The sequence below is a fragment of the Gordionus sp. m RMFG-2023 genome, chromosome 2 (assembly GCF_954871325.1).
Source record: "Gordionus sp. m RMFG-2023 chromosome 2, tfGorSpeb1-WG-v2, whole genome shotgun sequence".
NCBI classification, from domain to species: domain Eukaryota; kingdom Metazoa; phylum Nematomorpha; class Gordioida; order Chordodea; family Parachordodidae; genus Gordionus; species Gordionus sp. m RMFG-2023.
The window spans coordinates 31,415,064-31,438,473 of record NC_088776.1 but is presented as its reverse complement, the minus strand read 5'-3'; the positions used below and the strand labels follow the sequence as shown (position 1 = coordinate 31,438,473).

Below are 23,410 nucleotides of genomic sequence, written 5' to 3'. Positions count from 1 at the left end.
GTTAAGAAATTAAGAAATTTTTTTTGGTAAAGGTGGACTGCACTAGTATTATGGTTTAATGATTCGGATATAATAACAAAATTTATATTTTTTAAATCTCAGATTTATAATATGCTACAAATGGATGTATAGTGGCCTGCACGTTGTTCCAATGAAATCCCTGAACTTCATCTTGTAAAATGAAGGAATAATTTTCAGAATAATCTAGAATTGTTAAAAATTCCCCATCTTTTAAATTTTCTTTGGAATTCTTCAAAAATAAACTTTGTTGTTTAGCTATAAACGAGTGACGCAGTAAAATTTGAACTTTTTCTAATAAATAATCGATGAAATCATCAACGGACTTTATAATAGTTTCAAGATTTGTTCTATCCACCGTGATCCATTGTTTAAACGTGACATATTCTATACGATTTCTCTGAAACAATTGGTATAATTGTCCCTTAAGAGATTCTATACCAGGGCATTGATCACAATTTGTTAAATAACATTTTGGCTGAGATGGATTACAAATAATTTGCGTAATCTTCTCCTGCTGTAATTTCAACTATTACATTTGTCATTAATTTCACATTCTGATGAATAGCGCAGACACAAACAGTGTGTGTGCCACTAGCTCCAACTAAAATACAGTTTTTTGGTCTAAGTTCGGCAAATTTAGAGAATCCAATTGATATATTTGGGTATTCTTCCTTAAACATCTTGAATATTTCTTTAAGATTATTTAATATAAGTCTTTTTTGAACTGGTTCTTTCTCGCCTTTAACAGATACACAATCTTTTATTCCTGGCATGAGTCGGCTTATTTCATCAGAACTATAAAAATCCTTGACGAGTTTAAATGTTTTTTCGTTTAGTGTCTTTCCTGCCTTATGTTTTGGAAATGAAAGAATTCCACTTTCTTTTACCATCATTTTAGATTTTCTTGCCATGTATGATGTTACGTTGAATTCCTTTTGAATTTTATTTACACTCCATCCTTGAGGCAAAATTGTAAGAATTTGATATTGTTGATTTTTTTGATAATTTATCAAAGTTATCCTTTAATATAATAAGAATTTCCTCTTTCATTGGACTATCAATCTCGGAATCAGATATTTCTAAAACCTTACTCTTTATTGCTTTTTCAATATTTTGAATTTTATTTTTAGGATATTTTTTCTCCATTAAACGTTTTCTTTTAATTGGTGATTCTCCAATATTGTGTAATGTTTCATTAATCGATTCAAAGGCATCCTGATTATGGGTTATTGGGGATATAAATTCTTCGGGAATATGTGGACCAATTTTACTTAACTGGTATCGGCACGAATTACATATTTTTTGTTGAAGATATAAATGATTATTTATATTAAGCATCCATGGAAGAACTGATCTTAAATTTTTTTTAAAATTTTTATGATTAACTTTATTCAGTGGATTGCAACATTTTATCTTATCTTTTAAGGGTTTCATTTAAAAAAATTTATTTATTTTTAAATGACAAGTAAAAATATTTATATGTAAAAGATATGAATCGGTGTTTGTGAAAAAATATTAAAGAAATCAATTTGTATTTTTAGCAACTGTGATTTATTGATTAAATTCGCTAATTAATTTTGCTAATCAGTTTATTTTTAATAATTTTAAGAAAAGATAAAAACAGCTGACTTACTTTTATTAATTTTTTCAGTGTTAAACATATGCTCAAAATTCAAAGACTTTGATCAAAAATTTTATAGAGAATGCTCAAATTCATTTGATACCCAAAATTTTATAACTAGTTAATTTTTTGTTAATTATATCGCTTAAAATTTTTTTAAAAATCTTTGAAATTTTCTGGTTAATGACAATTTTATAACATTCTTGGTCTTGATGGGTATGACTTAGTCTGGAGGGGGGATGGGGGGTAGGCCGGGTAATTATATGATTTTCGATTTTTCCCTTAATAATTTTCCTGCACTCCTTTAATCCTGCTTTTTTGTTCGCATGTTAGTCGGATTTTTTAATTATTTTTAATTTACATTGAAATATTAAAAAAATTATTAAAATTTTTTATCCTGCGAATATCTCAAGGGAATAAGGTTTACAAAGTTATATAATCTAATTTTATGATATATTATACATTAAAATATTTTTAATCAATAAAAAAATAAATTTTAACATATTAAAACTATTATATATAGCGCCATCTATTTTTTTTAAAGTATAAAAATCGCAATATTTTTTAAAATAAATATCCAGCCATGCTAATTGTTGAAGAAATTATTAAAAAAATAGTAAACGGATAATATTTCTTAAAAAAATTAAAAATCGGAGATCATATACATTTCGAAATATTAATTTCAAGTTTTCAACTGACCATAAGATGACCCATATTTTATAAAAAATTAATTTTGATGTTTTTGTCATAATCATAAATTATTAACTTAGCTATTGATATTAGATTCAATATTTGATCATATTTAGTTTTAAATTAAAAACTAATTATTTGACATCAGTAAAAAGCAAAAAAAGACGTTTTTTGGACCTTTAACCCCGATTATCTCGGCTAATATAGTTGCTAATGCGCTAAAATTTTGTTTATAATCTAATGGGAACATATATAACCAGTCTACAACTTTTTATCGAAATTGAAAGGGGTCGGCCGAAAATCTTGATTTTTTTGCTCATTTGACATGGAATAACCCTTGAGTGGATGAAGAAAAGCAATTTGTTGGAGGAAGGGGGAGGGAAGGGGGGTCATATCTCACCCCCATTTTAAAAATGTTTTATCTCACTTAAATTTTTATATTACCCTGTGATATTTATAGAAATGAAAATATTAGTATTTAATATTTTAGAAATTTTTTTTAGAATTTAGTAAAGAGTTTTTAAAATAAAACAAGATTGATTTTGGTACTATATTTCATACCTTACTATAAAAATCTTTTCAGATAATCAAAATTTTTATTTAAATGATATTAGTTTAAAATAAAAATAGTTATAGATAGGATGCTACTCAAAAATCCGGATTAAAATATCGATTAGTTTTTTTTTGTAGTAACAATTTTAAACTACGGTGGGGGGGGGGCATCCTTTAAATATATTCCACCTCTTTTAATTTCGATAAAAATTTGTAGGCACATGGTATATGTTCTAGTTTTATTAAAAACGAATTTTAGCCCATCAACAATTATATTACCTGAGATAATTGGGAGAGGTAAAATCGAATTTTTTTACACTTTTCCAATGTTAAATAATTTGTTTTTAATTAAAATTTTATAAAAAAAAATTCAATATGATGTCATTCATAAATAATTTATTGCCTTAAAATAGTTTTAAACAATAGGAAAAATCTTTTACTATATTGAAACGTTCATATACCATGCCATCTATACATTTTTATACATTAATCGTGATATTTTTTTAAATAATTAGCCGCACTAAGTATTTAAAAAAATAGACATTGGAACTTCTGCTCATTTCTAAATATTAATTTTTAATTTTCTACAGGCCAAAATAAATTAGATGTTTTCCTCATAAATAAAATCAGATTTTTATTAATCCACACACATTATCTCGGGTAATTATAATTAGGAAAATATGATCTGCCCACAAATTTTTACATAAATTAAAAAAGGTATGCTAAAAATTTCATATTTTTGCTCATTTGACATGGGATGACTCTTTATGTGTTGCTATACCGCAATATACCACTCAAGGTTAAATAAAAATACTATTGATAATATATTAAGATCGGTATAGTAGGACCAGTATCATTATCTCTAACTATAAAATGAGAAATTTATCCCTTTCTATTTTTAACTTATATTTATTCCATATTTTTTTGGTAAGAATCACACCAACCCGAATTATATGCTCTTATTTTATTATATAGTTTTTGAAACTAACATTTTTTGCCCATTTTAATTTAACTATTACTTATTAAATTTATTTAAATATATATATAAGAAACAGTCCTGTGAAACAATCGTTAACCAATGCGATTGTCCAATTGACAGTAAAAGTATTTTAAGTCAAGAATCTTACAATGTAGAGCTTAAAAAAATAGTTCCTAATAAGGCATCCGGTGAAACTATATTACATACTGTTTGTCGCCGAAATCTCACCGTATTATTTATTTATTTACATATATAATTTTGTGTTTTAGTTTAGTTATTTAAGCCTTTTTTTTATCTCGTAGTTCCAACAAAAAGTTCCAATTTTTAAAATAAGATTACATAAACTTTATATTTTTATAAAACTTATTCTAAGCTTTGGTATAATATTGTATATCCTTTATTAATGATAAATTCGAATATAGGATTTATGCCTATATCTAGTTCACGGAAAAGAGTTTAAGGAGAGCATAAATGTGAAAGAAAATGCAGGTTACACACCACTACATGAGGCGTGTTTATCTTCGAGCATTGATTGCGTCAAAATACTCTTAAAGCACGGAGCCAACCCTAATTGCTCTTTGTCAGATGGCACCAGGTCCTTGGCACATATTTTTTCTATTATATTATTCTATAACCTCACTTACCATAAAATTACTACTATACATATTATACTAATGGTTTATATATTTTAGGCCCATACATGAAGCAATTGAGATGGACGATATTTGCTTAGTCAAAATATTGATATCTTTTGGGGCCGATCCTACTCTTAAAACATACACCGGGAAAAATTGTATTGATTATGCAAAATCTAATAAGATGAAAAAATTTCTTAAAAGTTGAATTAATTTTTGTGAATTTATATCTATTTTATACATAAAGAATATATGAATCTTTATGATACATATCGGCACAACATTAAAAACCTATCTGTTTCTTCAGATCATAACGGTTTAATTTTTTATATGAAATATTTATAATGTAAATATCTTAATTAGCATCAATTAGTAATCGCCCTTATGTCAAATTTGTCAACGAATTATATAATGAAGATCGAAGTTCTTCCAAGGATATTATTTTCGAAATTTCTGATCAACCATTTGTTCCCGCTTGTAACCTTAAAATTAACAAGTCGATCTTTTTATTTTACAATAAATATTATGCTAAATTTAGATAAAAAATTTATAAAAGATAAATATTTTAATTTTACAGACAGCGACTTAATGTGATATCCTTGGATCAAATAATGATATCTCAAAATTATACACACCCAGACTCAAATTTTTGTCAAATGAAAAATCGCAAAGATATTGAAAAGTTTTATGATTTGCATCCAAATATCAAGAATCTATCACTTGCGCATTATAAGGAAGGAAATGAGCTTGTTGGTTATTACGTCAGATTGGAATCGGACACGAGAATTCTTCTTAAAATTACTGATATTTGCAAGATTTCTCTCTCTTAAATAAAGTTAAGTAAAATTATATGTTTCGACTTCAACCCCTGACGTCAATTTTCTAGAAATTCAACCAAAAAGAAATAATTTATTTTTAATATTTAAACATAGATATATATATTATAATATATGACCAAATATTTAGAGACACAAATAAAACCATTAAAGTTTATATGTCTTATATTACGCGACATTTTTTAATAAATATTTGTTTATCTAATAAGTGCCAAAATTATGACAGTTCGCACAATTTATTTATATATAAAAACAGGGCTTGACCGATTATTTTGAAATGAATTGATTAATCAGATGGAAAATCATATAAGAAATCATTTAACATTCATTTAGTACTCAAAATACAACCTAAATTATTTTAAGAAACGAGATTGACTATATAAATAATCAGCATGTGTCTGGTAAATAAAAAAATTTTTAAATCCTGTCTTAGCTTGGAACTCTGGGGGCTCTAATTTATATAAAAAATAAATTATTTAGATTTTCAATATGCTTGAATAACTTTAAAATTTAATTTCACAAATACCCATTTAAATAAAGTATTTCTTGACAATTGTAATGAGATGCAAATGATTGACCAATTTGTTGGACTTTTATGATAATATAAATTTAATTAATAAAAATAAAGCTCAGTTTTTAAGTCTATTTCTTTTTAAAGCTTACAATAATCATTTTTTTCCATAAGCATAGCAAAATCCCCAAATATTTTTTTAAATAATATTTAAATCAGCCCCAGCTCTGGTTTTTATTTAAATATAATTTGCAAGCATTTACCCTAACTCACAAAATTTTTGCTCTTAGATAAATAAATTTTGAGAAAACAAATAAAAATAAACGACTATCAAAATTGAAATGTTCTTAGATCAAGTCAGTCATGTGACGAAATATTTGAGTTTACTAGCAAATTACCCATCAACGGATGCAAGGGTGGACTGGCGATGCTGGAGCTTCGTAGGAAAAGTTTGGTAACTTATTTTTATAGGGGCATCTATTAATACTCCCAATTTTACAGGCCTTCAGTCAATTTACTCGGCATTCGCTCTCCTTTAAAGGCTTGTTTTTATTCATATTTTTCTACAAAAAGATGTCCAAAATGATGGGGTAAAATTATACTGCTGCTATTGTCCCTTTAATAATGAGATTTTTAAAAAAAGGTTAATATATATGTTTAAATCCCATATTTTATTTTAACCCGTTACTGGTTAACGGTGCATATATGCACCACCTCCTATATACCTTATTTTAACATAGTAGTTTTTATTTTAAAAAATAATAAAAAAGATTTTTATATAGTTCAGACATTGTACTTCAAAACTGGAAAAGAAAAATATGAAAAAAATATTTTTTTATGTCCCTAAGAAACCCTCAAACTTTTCGAATTTATGAGGTCTAAAATGCAAAATTTTCTAAGTTATCTCACAAGCATATTATAAAATTATTTCGATGAAAACTAGTGTGTATATATTCTTTATAGATATATCAATATTTATCAATCACATTTGAATTTTTAAATAATTAAAATTTTAATAGGTAACCACATAAAGTTGACTGGTGCATATATGCACCGTTAACCATCTAGCAGTATAAATTATTTAAAAAAATTCAAACAAATGAAATTTAACATAATGAATTATAATTTTTTATACCACTACCGTCACTAAGGGAGGGGGGGGGGAGGAGGGGTGGGTGGCTCGAGCCCCTAAGATTTTTTTTTAAAAAATTTTATACCCAAAAAAAGACCTTTTGAAAATAATTTAAAAATTTTTTTTAGCCCCCTGAGATTAAATCGAATAATATATTGTTCCTATTATAATTTTTTATCCCGATCAAATTATATGAAATTATTAGGTTCATAAATATTCAAAAGTTTAAAATTATTTTTAGCCTCTTCCTTTCTGAAGATTTAATTTTATTTATATAAAATATTATGCACCTGTTTTGTCAATTCAATCAAAATTATCAAAATAATAGATGACTAATAAAAATATCAAGATTCTACGAAAATAATTTGTCTAGATATTTAATTTTTAATAAATTTTTTTAATGAAACGTTTTCTAATAATTGAAGCGCTTTCTCAACTTTTTGAAGAGGAACCAATTGAAGAAAGATATATGGTTATAATTCCGCCAAACCCCTCTGCAGTTAGTGATGAAGAAGATTTCGATGAAAATGACTTAACAAATGTCGGAGTTTTGCCTTCAGATACAGCTGGAAAATTGGAGATTCATAATTCAGTTGATGACGACCTTCCAGAACCATATTCTACAAGAAGCTATTCTCGAATTTCTCACAATTTAAAATGGAGAAAACGGATGCAATATATTCTTCAAGCCCTTTCAATGGAGAAAAGGAAGATGTAATAAAACTTGAAAATGATTTACATGGTAAAAGTCCATCAGATATATTTTCTTTAATTTTCGACGAAGACTTATATTCCCTAATTGTAGAACTAAGTAATATTTATGCTAAACAAATGAATAGACCTAACATATGCATAACCATCCAAGATATTCAGAGATTTATTGGAATTCTATTATTTACTGGATATCATTCTCTCCCACAAGAAAGAATGTACTGGTCTAATGATAGCGATATTTCTATTCCAATAATCCGGGATACAATGACCCAATTACAATTTCGAAATTTGAAATGTAATATCCATTTGGCAGACAATACTAAAATAGATATACATTATAGATTTTATAAAGTTAGGCCTTACATTAATATATTGAATAATAAATTTCAGCAATTCGGAATTTTCAAACATCATTTATCAATAGATGAACAGATGATACCATATCGAGGAAGACATTCTTGCAAAATGTTCATAAAAGGAAAACCAATTAGATTCGGATACAAGTCTTGGATATTGGCTTCTTCCGACGGTTACGTATTCTCATTTGATATATATCAAGGAAAAAGCGAAAATAAATATGAATTAGGTGGAAATGTAATCATAAAATTATTAAAGGCATTGCAAAAACCAAATTATCATAAAATATATTTTGAAAATTTCTTTACATCATTTAAACTCTTGTCATACTTAAAACAAATGGGATATTTTGCAACTGGAACTGTGAGGGATAATAGAATAGAGCATTGCCCAGTTGAATCTATAAAGGTTGTAGCAAAAAAAGAAAGAGGATATTATGATTATAGGTTTGAAAAATTAAGCGAAATATTTGTAGTTCGTTGGAATGATAATTCGGTGGTGACCGTTGCATCGACATGCCACACTATCTCTTTGCTTTCTAATGTTTCAAGATATTCTAAGAAAATATCTTCTAAAATAAAAATTCCTCAGCCAAATATGGTAACTGCTTATAACAAACACATGGGTGGAGTTGATCTATGTGATAATCTAATATCTACATATAGAATAAAAATAAGAGGAAAAAAATGGTGGTGGCCAGTTTTCACCAATTTTATTGATGCAGCTTTGGTAAATTCATGGAAAATCTGGAAATTCGTGAATCGAGATGACAAGAAGATTTTGCTTGCATTTAGATGAGGAGTTACTAACTACCTCCTTCGAACGCCAGTAAAAATTGAAAAAAATTCAAGTACAGGTCACGCCAGCCAGTTTGCATTACAGTGTGAAAACCCTATTGATTCATCTGGACAATATTTATCCAAAATTATAGATGGAAAAAGACGAAGATGCAGATATTGCCATACGCACTCAAGATATATGTGCCAAACATGTCAAATCGCACTCCATATTAAATGTTTCAAGGATTTTCATAATATATAAACATTTTCTCGTAGTTATTATAAATTACAAAAAAAGAATAAAGATATTTGTTGTTTTTTAATCTTATAGTATTTTATATAATTTTTATCTTTTTTAACCTCTTAATGGTTAACAGTGGATATATGCACCAGGCTAGATTTTCTATTTAGGATTATTTTTTTTGGCTGATTTTTTTAGAATATCATATTTGAGAATTAATCAATATAATTTGAAAAAATTGAGCATTTTTATCCACTAGAAAAATCTTGACCATTAATGGGTTAAGAATCGCACATATAATATACTTATTTATTGCACATATAAAATAAGAAATGATACGGTACATGTAAAATTATACTTGTTGTGGATATAGATTATAGAAAGTATAATGAAATTTTTTTAAAAATGTTTTATAATTACAAACATGAAATTGCTCCTAATTAATAGATTATATAATAAAGACTATCGTTTCGTAAATAAAGAGGAAATTCAAATCTCATTTTTTATTAGTTTTAAATTACTGAATCTCCACTAACTGATTAATTGTGTAACTGACAATGTTAATAGCACGAAATCGATTCAGCTGATTCTGAAATATGGAGATTGTAACTATGCATATATGCAATTTTCGCATTATTGCAATAAAATTCATTGTCCGAAATTTCTTCCAATTCTATTATATTTTTTAGATATTTTTATTTTCATATATCTTATCAAACAAAGTAAATTTTTATCGTAATTCTTTTGCTAATTCGGCTTTTATATCTACCGATTCCTTGATACCCTCATAATATGCCAAAATTTTTTGGGTGAATATTTTGAACATCATTAATGAGGCCTTTATTTTTAGAAAACTTTAAATAGGATTATTTGAACTTTCATCTATATTTATAGAAATCTTTTCTTGCGACTTCTCTGACATGGTGATTCGCATTCCGTGATAGTCAGGTAACCTCATATTCTATCCTTTTATTTCAATTGAAAAAAAGTCCAAATGGAAACTTTAACCATGGTCCAATAAATACCATTATTCTTTGTTTGAAGATAGTTCGGTGATGGGCCTTTAAAATTTTCTAAAAATATATTTGCCATATATGTATAAAATTTTAAAGTTTTTAATAATTGATTGAGCTTCGAAAGTATTAGCTTTTGATTCTGAATCTACAATACATGGTATTATTATTTATTGTAATAAATAAAATAATCTTTTCCATATAAACATATGACGATTTTCCCTCTAGGCCACCATTTATCTCATTTAATTTTTGTTTCGTAAATTTTTCTGGCCTACAGAATTATTTCTATCTCTTAGGCCGCACACGTTTATTAGATTGTCCAAAAAATTTTGCGAGTTTATTATGGGTGTCCAAATAAAATCGTAATCCAGATTATTACAGGAATCACATATATTAAAGATATGAGTAACATATTCACAATTATTTATCAAGAAGAACCTGTTGACCTTGTTTAAAGAGTCTGTAATCCTTTATTACTAACTTACCAAATAAAGCTCAAATTTAATAAAAGTATACATATATTATTTTAAATAAACTATATCTCTAACCAGTGGCGTAGCTAGGAATTTTCCTATGAGGGGGTCCATACATATAAAAGCCTGGGGGATTCGCTTCCCAAACCTCCTTATACGGGCCTTTGTCCCTTTTGCTCGGCCTTCGGCCGGGTTTATCTTACAAATCATAACCATATCGTCGGTAATATATAATAAATATATTTTTTAAATGCATCAATAATATGTTATTATAATTTAGTGGATTATTCTCAATGACTTTATGATAATACTATCCAGAATAATTTCAATAGTAATATAATACCTTCCACAAACATCAAAACCAGAAAAATATAAATATTAATGGTATTTATTTGATATAAAGTCACTTTTAACTCATTTGAACGTATAATCTAAAAAAATATTTTTGCTCTGGTAGGGGTCCAAACCCGAAAACCACCCCCGTAGCTACGCCACTGTCTCTAACCCTCTAAAAGTTACCAGTTTGATTTCACTAAAATATATTTCAGCGAAAAAACTTTTTTAATCCGCCCCAAAATTCTGTATTTTGTCGCGCTCCCGTGAACATTTGCCCTTATGTCCAATCCACCTCTGGGCGGATAAATCAGAAAATGGCTCTCAATTTGATGAAATTCTCCAAAGAATGACGGAAGAATAAGAAAACAACTCAATTGAATATTGTTATGCTCTTAATATTATTTTTTTTGTAGGGGATAAATAACCTGTATCTTTATAATATATACTATTATTCATCATTTTTTTAAAGTTTAGTATCCTTGAATTTAAAAATATTATCAAAGTTTTTTTTGTGACCAAAACATAATCATTGCTTGTTATTTTAAATGACAGTTTACGTCTTCATCGAGGTTATGTTTAGTTTGAATTGAAAACTATTTCTTATTCCCTTTCCTGTAGTTGGATATCATAGTTCTTGTGTCTAAGAAACTCATTTAAAGGATTTGTAGATAAATTATTCATTCTTATTAAAGGATGCCTCAAAAAATGGAAATAACAAAACGTTCACAATAATACTACACCTATTATAATAAAACAGAAGTTTCAAGTTAGCTTTTAAAAATATTTTATCGGACTTGGAAAAATCGAAGGATATGGAATATATACTTGTACAGATTTTTGATTTTAAAATAAAAATTTAACTAATAATGTAAAAATATATAAGATTTATTTTATATACTATTTTTACAATATTTTTTATGCATATTATGTAAAAATTTACGTGATAAAAAGCATCGCTCTCTAATCTTTCTAGATACAGCCGAGCTACCTGGTATTCATCATTTCCTTCAAACTGAATTTTAAATAGAACCCTTTACCTGTAGGTGGGTAGGCCGGTTCCATGTCTCAGCGAAACTTTTATTGCGAAACACTTTTTCGCGAATGAATTTTATAGCGAAACTTTTATCCCGAATCCATATTAGCGAATACTTTTTCGCGTAGACAATATCGCGAATTTTTTATAGATAAACCTTTAAAGTGAATACATTACAGCGAAACTTAAATAGCGAAAACTACTTTGCGAAATATATCGCCAAGATATTATATCGAATTAAATATCACGAGGTCTCGCCATAATTATTTAGTATTGTTAATTAGTCGAATTCTTCCGACTGAGGAAATCGGTTAATAACTTTAGCGACCAAATTAGTCAATAGTTGATTTAGTAGGCTTATTAGACCCAGTAGAAAATTGAATTAGAGTCGAATTTGCATCACTTTATAGTTGGGGTAAAAATTAAATTTTAAACATGTTAAATTAAGATTTCAGTGAAGATGAACCCATAGAAAAGTGACAATTATATAATCCTTATTTTTCAAGTTTTTAAAATTTTTTAAAGAAAATGGGTAAAAAAAATTAATTGTAAACATGTTAAATTGAGATTTTAAGGAAGATGAAACATAGAAAAGTGACAATTGTCATAATCTTTATTATTAAAATTTTTTTAATTTTTTTGACGTAAATAGGCTAAAATAAGTAATACTAACATGTTTAAATAAAACTTCAGTGAAGATGTACACTATAGACAATTATCATAATCGTAATTTTTAAAGTTTTTAAAATTTTTTGACGCAAATGGGTAAAAATATAGATTGTAACCATGTTAAATTAAAAATATAGAAAAGTGATAATAGCCATAATCGTTATTTTTAAATTTTTTGACGCTAATGGGCAAAAATAAATTTCTAACATGTAAAATTAAAAATTTAGTGATGATGTACCATAACAATGGTCATAATCGTTATTTTTAAAGTTTTTTGAATTTTTTTGACTCAAATGGTAAAAATATAGATTGTTATCATGTTAAATTAAAATTTCATGAATATGTACCATAGATAAGTGACAATTGTTAATCGTTATTTATAAAGTTTTTTGAAGTTTTGTACGCAAAAGGGTTATAAAAAGGAATGTAATCCATTTTACCATATGTTTATAAAGTTCAAAATCTAAATTTATAGGATGTTGATTGTATCACTTTGATAAATAATATTCATATGGTTTTTAAGTTCTTTTCATAAAAATCTTACCCTGAATTCAGACTCAGCACGATTTTGCCGTGAGTATACAAAAATATTTGCCAACTATGAATGCAGGGTTATACATTTTAATAGATGTAGAATTAAAATTTATTAATTAAAGGAATAAGATTGTGAATTCACATCTTAAATGTTTAGAATTTAACATGAGTTACAATACTCTTTAGTAATCACTTTGCATATTTTTATCAAATTTTAAGCAGGATAAAAGGAACAACGATTATGAGCATGAAAATTAAAATAAACGCGTTACCTTTGTTCGTTACGACTGAAAAAAGGAGCGCGTTACCGTTACTCGTTACTGATGTGTAAATTGTTGTTTTTGTTATTTTTTGTAAAATGTTTATTTTTTTATTTTTATATAATTTGATATTAATTTGAGAAATTATGATTTTGATCTTGTATACTAAATAAAAGAATAAAAAGATTTCGATATTTTACTACTACTGAAACTACATTACAAAAATGGCGCAGTCTATAAAAAGCCTAACGGATTCAAACCTGTGTTACAAGATTGGTACAACTTATTTCAAGAATTTAAAAACACAACCAAGTTTAACATCATCACAAGAAAAATACTCTGTTATTAACAACAATAGGGTGTGATCTTACAAAATATTGGTAAATTTATGTGCACCTGATAGTCCGGGAAACAAAGAGGTATTAGAAATACATAATATTTTAATCAAACATTTTCATCCCAAACCTAATATAAAAGTAGAGATATAATTTTTATCAATATAATCAACAAAATGATGAAAAATTAATAGACTATATACAAAATCTACGAAAATTAGCAGCGACTTATGATTTTGAGGAATATTTAAATACTGCATTAAGAGATAAATTTATATTCGGAATAAAAAATCCAAAAATTTTACAAAGATTACTATCCGAAGACGATATAGACATAAATAAAGCTATCTGATAGCTACTGCAGTAGAAACAGCAATAAAAAATACAAAATTATACAAAATGATGAAACTAAAATCGATCATTTAGAAGAGGAACATAATGATAATATAAATAAAATTAAAAAAGTTAATAATGATAATGATAAACAATCAAAATCATATAATAATTATAATGCGAGCTACCAAAAACCAAATCCATGCCTATCTGTGGCGGAAACCACAGAAGGGAAAATTGTCTTTCAAGAATGCCACTTGTTATAAATGCAACAAAATTGGGCACATGGCTCAAGTCTGTAGATAAGAAATAATCAATTTTGTTAATAATAAAAGAAACGAATATAATCCAGAATTTTGAGTAGATGTCAAAATAAACAACAGCGATATAAGAATGGAAATGTACTGGAGCTGGGGTCAGAACTAAATAGATTGGAAAATAAACTTAATCATCCTGAATTAACAAATTGCATGCTAAAACTTAAAAGCTATACAGGAACCAATATACCACTATTAGGTCAGACTTAGTAAAAGTACAATATAAAGGGCGAACATTAGAACTACCTCTCATAATTACAAAAAATCTAATTGGAAGAAATTGGATTATTAAATTTCCCAAAATGACTGAATTACCTGAAAGGACCATACAAATAAATAATATTAATATACAAAATGAATTTCCTCAATTATTTACCAAAAAATTAGGCTGCTTGAAAAGATTTTAAGGCACAAATATATATGAAAAACGAGAAACCAATTTTCTTTAAATCACGTCCCGTACCATACGCATTAAAAAATTAAGTTGAAGAAGATTTAGATAGATTGCAATAGGAGTAGGGGAGACCAGGGCTAGTCGGCGCAATTTTTGTCAAAATCATCATAGCTCCGAAAATAATGATCATATAAGATCTTACAAAATACCAATAGATACCTTAAACATCTACCTATAAATATATACTGTTATTTTAAATATTTAATAATTATTTTTCTTGAAAGGTTTTAGTAAAAGTCATTTTTTGAACCTAGTAGCCCCGAACCCGTGGTTAGTCGGATCATCGATGGGACTAGTCGAATCAAGTGGTTTATTTAGCTTCTTATGGGACAAAAAAATTTTTCCGCAGATTTTAATATATAACTATGATACTTTATTTATATAATATTCAATTTATAATTATAACAAATAAAATAACAATCTTTTTTGACAGAGAAATACTCTACATTGAAACCAATCTTCAAAATTATGAAAACTTTTATAATCCTGTTTACATATAATACACACATCTTTTATTAATGTTTATATTTATTAATAATAAATTTACTCAATATTTATCTAATTCTATATTTAAATATATAACATCATTTGATTTTATTATCAGGCTAAATATAATCTGATAACTAAAATGTTCATGTCCAATAAAATGAATTAATTTGAATTATGTTATATTGTCAATTAAAATAGATATATATATAAATTATGTTTGTTAGATATAATTCATTTTAAATATATTGATATTATTATCAGGCTAAAATTTATATGCTAAAATGTTCATATCTAATAAAATGTATTAATTTGAATCATATTATATTGTCAATTAAAAAAAATATATATATATATTATATTTGTTTGCTAGATATAATTAATTTAAATAATTCATCTTATTATCAGGCTAAAATTTATATGCAATATATATAATATCTGTGACAATATATAATATATATTCACAATATGTATATAAAGATTTTAGTTTGCAAGATATTTATATAGGTCTGATATTATATTAAAATTGAAATGTATTATGAAAAATCAATCACATTAATAAATGTATATAATAATTATTATTTAATATATTACATTTATAAAATATTATATTTTAACCTGTAATAAATGGTATTTTTCTTAATGAGATATCATTTTCATACAGTTTTATAGTTTCTCATAATCTTTTTTTAATAAAAATTTTATTTTGAATTTTGCATATATATTTGGGTACCATAATAATATAATAAAAATTGACTGATTGCGCCGACTAGCCACGATTCTACTAACCTCAATGGTGGTAATATTACTAATTTGATCTTAACATATATTTAAGCATTATATATCAATCTAAAACTTTCCCAAATATTAAAATAGATATTTAACTTTCATATAATGTTCATTTTGTCATGTTTAAACTTTTAATTTTTTAATACAACCTAATAATATAAAGTAAAAATATTGTAATTTTTACGTCAAAAACATGTCATAACGGATAAAAATTTAAATAGCTAAATATTATAAATTATTTTCATCCCCAATTATGGATATTATAGAATTCTATTTTAGAATTAAATTTCAAATTTTAATCTTTACTGGATTTAAAATAAAATCTTTTGAACCGACAAACCCCTTGCGCCGACTAGCCCTGGTCTCCCCTAATTAAAAAAGAAAATTAATCATTCACTTTATGCATCACCCATAGTAATTGTTCAAAAGAAAGATATATTAAGAATTTGCGGGGATTTTAAAAGAACTATAAATCAAAATATTATTATTGATTCATATCCAATACCAAAAATCCAAGATTTATTAGCCAATTTGGGAAAAGGAGAGGAATTTTCAATATTGGATCTCTCAGATGCCTATTTTCAAATTAAAGTGGGGGAAGAGTCTCAAAAATATCTTGTAATCAATACGCATAGAGTATTATTTAAATACCTTTTGGTATATCGTCTTCTCCAGCAATATTTCAACGAGCCATCGAGAATTTATTAAAAGGTTTTGATGGAGTAGCTTGTTATTTAGATGATATTATAATAACCGGGAAAAATAGAGAGAAACACGAAACAAATTTAAAAAAGGTACTAAAATGTCTAGATTAAAATGGAATCAAGCTAAAAATAGAAAAATGTAAATTTTTCAAACAAAATGTCGAATACTTAGGACACAATATTTCAAAAAAGGAATTACAACTACCGAAAAAAATACTGAAGCAGTAAAAAAAGCACCATGACCAACAAATTTGAATCATTTACAGTCATTTCTAGGGTCAGCAACATACTATTCAAAATTTATTTCAAATTTTGCAGCCAAAGCCAAACTATTATACAAATTATTAGAAAAAGCAGTTCTTTAGAGATTGACTAATGAATGCAAAGACGCGTATAAAAAAATAAAGCAAGAAATAATTAGTACTCCAATATTACAACATTATGATCCAAAATTACACTATATTAGCAACAGATGCATCAGCCATAGGAATTGGGGCAGTAATATCACATATAGAATAGGGGTAAAGAGAGACCAATTGCATTCGCCTCAAGAACGCTAATGCAGCTGAAAAAAATAATTAGAAAAAGAAGCTCGGCCATCATATTTGGGGTTACAAAATTCAAAGAATTTATATATGGAAAAAAGTTCACATTACAAACAGAACACAAGCCATTAATGAGTTTATTTCATCCAAGAAAAGATATACCAACAACATCTACTGCCAGAATACAAAGATGGGCTCTATTATTAGTATTATTTAACTATATTAATGTATTGCTTTCTTATATATATATAGGCGGTTTTATACTTCCTTTATTAGAATATTTCGTATAGTTTATAAATAAAAATATAAGACGTTAAAACCCGATTATAATTTTAGAATAAAAATTATTTGTAAAAAAAAATAATAATAATTGAAAACAAAAATAAAAAATAGTTATAAAAAAAATAATTAAAAAAAATGAATTCAAAAAAAAAATGAATTGATTATTTACAATTTTCGCTTCCCTTTTATAGGGAAGCAATAATCATCACAAATAAATAATTAAATCCCATCATCATAATGACTTTACAATAATTCACTTTTATAAATCTAAAAATAAAATGTTAACGCGATTAAACTAAAACATAAAATTATAAAAATAACAATGATTCACCAATTTAACTAAAACATAAAATTATAAAAATAAAAATGACTCATCAAACGCAATACATACTGACTTTACCAAAAATCAAATTTTACAAATCAGTCTCCCAATTATGACAATTAGCATGTTAACAATATGAAATAGAAGTCAAAAGTAGTAGACAAATAGAAAATGCTGACATGCTATCTAGAACTCCAATATCAAAAGAAGAAGAAACGCTAGATCAAATACAGGTGGGAGAAACAACTTCAAGTGAAATTGAAGAAACAATGCGAGATAATATACTTTCGAAAGTATACAGATATACAATAAATGGATGGCCAATAAGCTATGATGCATGTTTAAAGGAGTATAGCCAAAGGAGAGAGGGAATTACAACAGAGAGAGGTTGTTTATTATGGAGAACTAAATTGATAATACCACAACAATACCGAAACAACGTGTTGGACATGATACATCAAGCGGAATGGTAAAAATGAAGATGAGAGCGTGACAATATGCGTGGTGGCCTAATATAAACCAAGATCTAGAAACATGGGTCGAAAAATGTAGAGAATGCCAGGAACAACACGATATGCCTCAAAAGACAACAGTTCAAAATTGGCAAAAACCACCAAAAGCATGGCACTAAGTACATATTGATTATGCTGGACCATTTCAAAATCATTATTGGTTGGTAGTGATAGATGCTAGCAGTTGCTGGCCAAAAATAGTTCCCATGACTAGCACTACAACCGAAAGTACGATAAAAATATTAAGAAATATTTTTGCAAGATTCGGATTTCCCAAGATAATCGTTTCTGATAACGTACCCCAATTCAGCAGCAAAGATTTCAATTATTTTTGTGAAAAAAATGGGATTCAATTAGTGCACGGAAGTCCTTTCCATCCTCAGACAAACGTTATGGCCGAACGTTTAATTCTAACTTTTAAACAGAGTATGAATAAAAGAAATGAGAGGGATTTAGAAATCAGTCTAGCTATTTTTCTCTACAATTACAGGAATATACCAGGGACAGAAACTGAACAAAGTCCCGCTGAAATACTACTAAAATTTAAACCTAGAGAATTGTTAGATTAAATATTCGAACGGGGAAACAAAAAGGAGAAGTTAGAATACCACAATCAAAAATTCCAGATAAATTAAAAAGTTTAGTCGCGCCTTTACAATAATAAAGAAAAAAAATGGGAAGAAGCCATTATTAAAGGTATACCTGGATCCCGACGTTATGAAGTAAGTATAACGGGTAATACGATTATAAGTCATACGGACAAATTAAGGAAAAGAACCGAAAATAATTAATTGAAGAATACGAATTAGAAGAGAGAACTGAGTAGAAGAGAAAACCGAAGAGATAGTAAACAAAGAGGATGTAATAAAAAATAACGATGAAATGAATTTAAAGGGGAGAGAAGAAGAAACAAGTCAAGATCGATATCCCAAAAGATTACGATAGAAACCAGATAGACTGGGGATAAATGATGTGTATTAAAATGTTGTTTTTGTTATTTTTTGTAAAATGTTTATTTTTTGTTTATTATATAATTTGATATTAATTTGAATAAAAAATGATGATTTTGATTTTGTATACTAAATAAATGAATGAAAAGATTTCGATATTTTACTACTACTGAAATTATATTACAGTTACCTTTTTAAAAAAGGAACGCTACTCAAAAAAGTAACAGGTTACTCGTTACTTAAAGAATAAAATATTATATACAAAAAAAATATTTATTTTATTCCTACAATATATAATATAAATAAAATTATACAAAAATAATATATTATTCATAAGATAACATCTTTTTTTAACAATTTATTATTTATTTTTAGCAACAATTCTTCTTACTTAATTACTTGATAACAAAAGAATACCTGAAAAATAGCTTTCTAATAAAAATTCCCTAAGAATTTTACATATAAATCTACTTTAATTTAAATATAAACTAAATCATGTATAAAATGAGTTAAGATTATATATGACATAAGTTTATAATTATTGAAAATGGTTATAATTAACATGTATAAATAATATTTAACATAATGATAATCCTTTAGAGCTCAGAGTCAGCCCAGCTATAGAAAACACGCTGGGTTTTCTCTCTGGATCACACAGGATATCCTAGCTAATATTAAATAGGAAGATCCAATGCTCTTATTCCAAATATCTAAGACATCTTTTCTCTCTAAATTATAGGGCGAAAATAAAACGCCTGATTCTTGTGATGAATTGTTGAATGTATTGTAGCTAATATTTTAAGATTCAATTCTGAAGTAACTTCTGCAGTTTCACATTCAGTTAATTTTTTTTATAAGGCAAGAAAGAGGTATCCATCATTTTTATCAAGTATTATTTGCATGTATGTTATAAAAGACTTTATCTGCCTTAGAATTGATTGTCTTATTATTTGTGTCAGTTTTTAATATTAATGATCCAAAATGTTTCCGCAAAAGAAAGTATTGCTCGCAAGAATATTATGTATTTTGCTACAGAATTTCGTAATGCTGCATCCATTAAAAATGTTTTAGTCATGTTATAATGACAATAAAATAAAAATCAGTAATTAAAATTTCCTTTTAAAATAAATTATATATTTTATATAAAGAGCATAGGATTGCATTAACCCTTCAATACTCCAGTGTAAAAAATGACGAGTACTCGGGTGGGGTTTATCCCAATTTCAAATGTGTATATCTCTAGTTATATTCATTATTTTCATTTGATATTTGGATAAAAGATAGATCTAACTTAAGCTTGATAAAATATTTAAATATTTTTATTTCTTAAGCCTAGATTAAAGATGATGAGGATAGTTATAATTTGTGCTAAAAAAAATTTTAAAAAAATTTACTTTTTTTAAATTTAAAATATAAAATTAAAAAAATAACTTATCCATCATATAAATGTTAATTCATAATAAGGATCTTTATTCTTCAATATAAAAAAAAATTACACTAATACATTCTAATATATAAAAAATATAGAACATTGAAATATGCTAAATTTGACATGTAAAACATTTATTACAAAAAAAATGTGTTCTAAACATAAATTTTTTTACATATTTGACAAAAATATTTTTTTTTATAAGGAGTATAGTTTTATGCCATATTTTGATGGTTTATTTGACATGTATTGGGCATTTACCAGGATTGCATATTCTGATACTGTATAAGATCTGTAGCAGTTATCAACAAATTCTTGAAAAATATTTCTAATGTGAGTTGCTTTGTCTACCATTTTTCTCTCTTATATGTCATCAAATCTTATTGTATGAATTAGAATTCTGAATCTTTTGAGTGTCATTGTTGCTCAAAATATCTCAATTCCAAACATATCAGATTTCCATAATTGAGTCACCTTATTTTTAGCTAATTTTACAGAGAAATAGATATGATAAATAATTCCATATTTACCTAAATAATATTTAAGGTTATTGTTTGGTATATGATCTTATCTTATCTAGTATGTTGGTCATAGACCTGCCCAAAATGAGCGAACGTGAAAAAATTATGCCGATTTTTTTTTCTCTCAAGGATACCAACAAACCTTGTACCCAGTTGTAGTTTAACTAAATGAGTGGAACTTACCCTTTCCGATATTGTAATAGTAATTTAGTAATTAATATAAATCTTATCTGTTTTTGAGTCTTGATTAACCATATTCATGATAAAGAGTGAGTTAAGAATATTTGAATCCATAGACATCAAAATTCCATTTCATTTGTTAAGTCATATTCTTCCAAAAAATGAACCGGAAAATCTTCGCCATTTGGGATGAATAATTTGAGAAATGAGCCAGATAGTGAAAATAAGAATGAAATAACTCCACCAAAAAAATGTTTAAGCTTTCTTTTTCATATATCTCAATCAAAATAAAAGATATTTAAATTTTGTTTTAATAAATTTTATAATATAGTAGTATATATTTATAATTTAAAAAAAAATTTCTTAAAAAATTACAAATTTACTCTGGTGGGGTCTCACAAACCCCAATCAGTCACAAAATGCTTATATCTTAAAAACTACTCAACCGAAATATATGAAATTTTGAATATAGATTCTAAGATATATTTGATGAAGCTACTGAAGAATCCAGATCATAATATTTAACCGTTTTTATGTAATATCATTTCTAGCATGCCTATGTAATTGCATTTTAGATTCCCTGCCTAATATCAAAACATTATTAATTATTTTAGCTACCTTGCCAATTAGTACCTGCACTAATGAAAGGTCTTTTTCAACTTTAAAAAGGTTAAAAACCTATTTAAGAAACACAACCGGTGAAAAACGTTTAAATGGATTAGCCCTATTGAATATTTATAAGGAGATTATTTTAGATAAAAATTTGATTCTAGATGAATTTTACAAAATCTCAGAGAAAAGTAGATCTCTCTTTTTAAATTCAAATCAAAAAATAGTAATAAAATTTTATTAGTTTTAATATATAATCAATTTTTTTTGTAAAAAAAGTATTATTTATAAGATAATATCATCATATTTTTTTAAATACCATTATTTGCATAAGAATTACACATATTTTATATAATTGTAAATAATTACTTTTTTTTTAAATAGAGTCTTTATACATTATAATTTTTAATATTAAAATCTGTATTATATAAAATATCAACATTTTGAAAATATTTTAATTAATAAAAATATATACATGATTAAATAAAGGAATGTAAAATATATAATAAAATACCCTAAAATTTTGTTATATGAAAATATAAAACAATTTTAACAAATCCAAAAATATAAGCAATTAAGTGTTCAAAAAAATGGGAGAATTGGGGGGCGAAGCCCCACAAAATTTTTTAAACCCCCTCCCCCCCCCATGATAAAATCCTGGCTACGCAACTGGTCACTTTTATATGGTACATCTTCATGAAATTTTAATTTGACATTTTTACAATCTATATTTTTACCCATTTGTATCCAAAAAATTTCATAAACTTTAAAAACAACGACTATGACAATTGTCACGTATCTATGGTACATCTTCATTGATATTTTATTTTAACATGTTAGCAATTTATATTTTTGCCTATTTGCGTCAAAAAAATTAAAAAACTTTAAAAATAATGATTATGACAATTGTCACTTATCTAGGATACATCTTCACTGAAGTTTTATTAAAACATGTTAGCAATTTATTTTTTGCCCATTTGGGTCAAAAAAATTCAAAAAATTTTAAAAATGATTATGACAATTATCACTTATTCTTGGGTACATCTTCACTGAAGTTTTATTTAAACATGTTATCAATACTTATTTTGGCCCATTTACGTCAAAAAAAGTTTAAAAATAACGATTATTACGGTTCTACGTCAATTCGGCGTGGAAAATTCGGCGCAGAAACCTCGGCGCGGCGTCAATTCGGCGCAACGTCAATTCAGCGCAACGTCAATTCGGCGCGTATCTAATACAGTTGCAATTTATTA

The 23,410-nt window shown here is 26.4% G+C and overlaps 2 protein-coding genes across 5 annotated transcripts in view; both read left to right on the top strand.

Annotated features, from left to right (window-relative positions):
* LOC135923673 (uncharacterized) overlaps positions 1-5,504 on the top strand; it is a 58,293-nt gene extending 52,789 nt beyond the window's left edge. For 2 of the 4 annotated variants that reach the window (XM_065458547.1, XM_065458549.1), the window contains exons 8-13: positions 3,934-4,092; positions 4,286-4,458; positions 4,556-4,701; positions 4,746-4,814; positions 4,862-4,994; positions 5,076-5,504. In XM_065458547.1, the coding sequence (XP_065314619.1) occupies positions 3,934-4,092; positions 4,286-4,458; positions 4,556-4,701; positions 4,746-4,814; positions 4,862-4,994; positions 5,076-5,328 (933 nt within the window). In that variant the 3' untranslated portion in view covers positions 5,329-5,504. Of the gene's footprint in view, positions 1-3,933; positions 4,093-4,285; positions 4,459-4,555; positions 4,702-4,745; positions 4,815-4,861; positions 4,995-5,036; positions 5,056-5,075 lie in introns of those variants that run through there. The other 2 variants (XM_065458548.1, XM_065458550.1) reach the window with 2 other exon arrangements.
* A 2,304-nt stretch (positions 5,505-7,808) lies between these two features.
* LOC135924259 (piggyBac transposable element-derived protein 3-like) lies at positions 7,809-8,846 on the top strand. The gene has a single exon (XM_065459314.1). It carries the CDS (start codon positions 7,809-7,811, stop codon positions 8,844-8,846), a length of 1,038 nt encoding a protein of 345 aa, XP_065315386.1.
* The last annotated feature ends 14,564 nt before the right edge of the window (positions 8,847-23,410 follow it).